The 2,751-nt window shown below is 35.1% G+C and overlaps 1 protein-coding gene across 1 annotated transcript; it reads right to left on the bottom strand.

The window, feature by feature from the left end:
- Positions 1-855: 855 nt before the first annotated feature.
- On the bottom strand, positions 856-2,036 carry Etfb (Electron transfer flavoprotein beta subunit). Its single transcript, XM_073963815.1, has 2 exons — positions 1,862-2,036; positions 856-1,722 (listed from the first exon to the last, which is right to left on the bottom strand). The coding sequence occupies exons 1-2, from the start codon at positions 1,910-1,912 to the stop codon at positions 1,012-1,014; spliced, it is 762 nt and encodes a 253-aa protein (XP_073819916.1). The 5' UTR covers positions 1,913-2,036; the 3' UTR covers positions 856-1,011.
- Between the last annotated feature and the right edge of the window lie 715 nt (positions 2,037-2,751).

The following is a 2,751-nucleotide window of genomic DNA, read 5'->3' as shown; positions in this document are numbered from 1 at the left end:
TCGTACTGACAATTGACAACGCAACTCAAGTTTAGTGGCAATGCATGATCGACCCCTAAATTCGCACATGCTTTGAAACAGCTGAAAATTTAAAGTTTTAAAGCCGCAATTACATCCAATAGGTTTTAAAAATTCGTCATTTAAGTTGTCAATTTCATTGAATATATATATATATATATATATATATATATATATATATATATATATATATTCGTCAAATGACGTATTTGCCCCAAATACTTGTGTCTTGTCGCAGACTATGAAAACTTTCATGAAAATGAATGTTTTGAGCGTGTGAGTAAGAAGGGAGATCCTTCACCCCCACTCGCTCCTAAAAGCTAAAAAAATGATGTGATATTATGCCTGTTCGATAACTTCGCAAGTAAAAAGTACTTGTAAGTTCTTGCAACTACTTGCAAGTACTTCTCATTTCTCTTTTACTGAACACGTTTGTTATCGAACAGCATTTTGTAAAAGTTTGTACAAATTTGTACAAACTTTTGAGTTATCATACAGACCTATTGTCTATGTCAAGTGCAAAGGCCTTGATACATAAGAGGCATGACACTCTTGTTTAAATAATTTCTGGAAAACTCAAACTTTCTTTTCGAAGTTTCCTCGACATAATGCTCTGAATATTTCCAACTGCTTTTTGCAAACTCGTGCATGCCAATTCGGAGTAAGAAATGGAAATTTGTGCAGAGATTTTTTGTCCAATCTTGGCAAAAAAAAATGATGGCAATGGATAAAATCATTTATGAAGTCAGCCATACTATCATAATAATCTGCTGTCTTTGCTAACAAGTATTATGGCGTCCACGTCCAAATACACGACTTATTGTAGAATCGCCGTAATAAATTGGTAACATTTTTTATTGACACTTTATAAAATAGTCACTACAATGTATGATATGCTTTGCATCACCAAGTGAACTGATTCAGTATTTTCATAAATGCATGTGTAACTTATAGTTTCATCTTAAAAATATATAACATCCTGCTGTGTTTTATTTAGCAGTGACCACCTTCTTTTAGCTTGGAAACTAAAGCATCAACATCTGCGACAATTGCACCGGCTTGACGGACTGGGGGATCTTCGACTGAGATTACATCAATGCGAGGGTTGGTATCAACGCCTAAATCACTGGCTCCAACCTTTTTCAATGGCTTTTTCTTTGCTTTCATGATGTTTGGCAAAGTTGCGTAGCGTGGGGTATTCAAACGCAAATCAGCACTGAGCACGGCTGGCACTTTTGTTTTAATTGTCTCTAGCCCACCATCAATCTCACGGGTGATGGTAAGACCAGCATCGGTCTTTTCAATTTTATTACAAAATGTTCCCTGTGGCCAGTCAAGCACTGCGGCAGTCATTTGAGCGGTTTGGTTGCAGTCATCATCGATTGCTTGCTTGCCCAAAATAACTAAGTCAGCTTTCTCTTCAAGAGCCAACTTTGCAAGAATTTTGGAAACATGAATTGGCTGCAAAAGGTCATATTCTTTTCCAGAAACTTCAACATGAATACCACGATCAGCACCCATGGCCAAAGCCGTACGAATTACTTCCTGAGATTGGCTAGGTCCAATTGACACGGCAATAACTTCACTAGCCAACTTCTTTTCCTTCATTTTTACAGCCTCTTCAACAGCGATTTCATCAAAGGGATTCATCGAATGTTTCACACCTTGTGTAACCACCCCAGTTTTTTCAGGATTGACACGAACCTTTATGGGCAAAGTTAAAATTAAAAGGGCATCAAAAAATGATTACGCAAAATATAGAAAATGTGATAAGAAAAATGTTCTCAATTATTACATATTAATATTGGAAATAATTCTATATTCAGGCAACATAATTATTTACCTTGACAGCATAGTCAACAACACGCTTAACACCAACCAAAATACGCGACATCCTTAAAATTTTCTCTTTGGAGCAACCTGACTGCAAAATATATTAACAACAATTAACTTAATTTATTTCAATTTCTCAAGAAGACATCAGGCAAGATCATGACAAGTCCAAAGGTTAAAGTCTTGGCCTAATTGAAAACGAGACGCTTTGCGCTCTATCGGCGAAATATTGAATTGGCTACGTTTACATAATGCTGCAATATACAAGGCGTTTACACCAGACAATTTGTCTTCAAATTCAACTTACTAGGCGTTTAAACAAGACAATATATGGCCAGTTCCCGTACTTTATAAAGTGGTAAAAAATGTAAAAGTCGTAAACGATTTTCATATAAATTTTGTGTACGGGAACGCAAAATGTGTAAATGTGGTAAAAATTTTAAAAACTTTTTAGTTCTGGAACAGAGCTATAGTGTGAATAAAGTCCTCGGAGTACATATTATAGCCCGTTTCCACGGTACGTCGTTCGTTCTCTATTCGTTGTTCGACCCACAAATAAGAATAAATTACTTGATTCCCCATACAAATTTCTATGAACGAACGACGATTTTTCTACGTTGTTCGATTAGAAATACTCTCTGAACGACGAATAGATATGTCCCATCCCTAACAAATGAGAGAATTTATCGAAAAATTTAATTATGACATGTCTAAATTCAAAATTGAAAAATTTGGTGAAAACACAAAAATTTTTAGAAAAAAGGAAAAAGATGAATGAAAATTAATGAACTAAATATTTTATATAGATGCAGAAGAATGATGGTTGTGTTTCCTTCTTAATTCCACACACATTTCTTGTCCATTAGTTCAAAATCGCGTAAAAAATCAGAAACAAAAAGG

The sequence above is a fragment of the Musca autumnalis genome, unplaced genomic scaffold (genome assembly GCF_047663935.1).
Source record: "Musca autumnalis isolate F117 unplaced genomic scaffold, ASM4766393v1 scaffold_1, whole genome shotgun sequence".
NCBI lineage: Eukaryota > Metazoa > Arthropoda > Insecta > Diptera > Muscidae > Musca > Musca autumnalis.
Note: the sequence above shows the minus strand (reverse complement) of the source record. Positions and strands in the feature narration are given on the sequence as shown.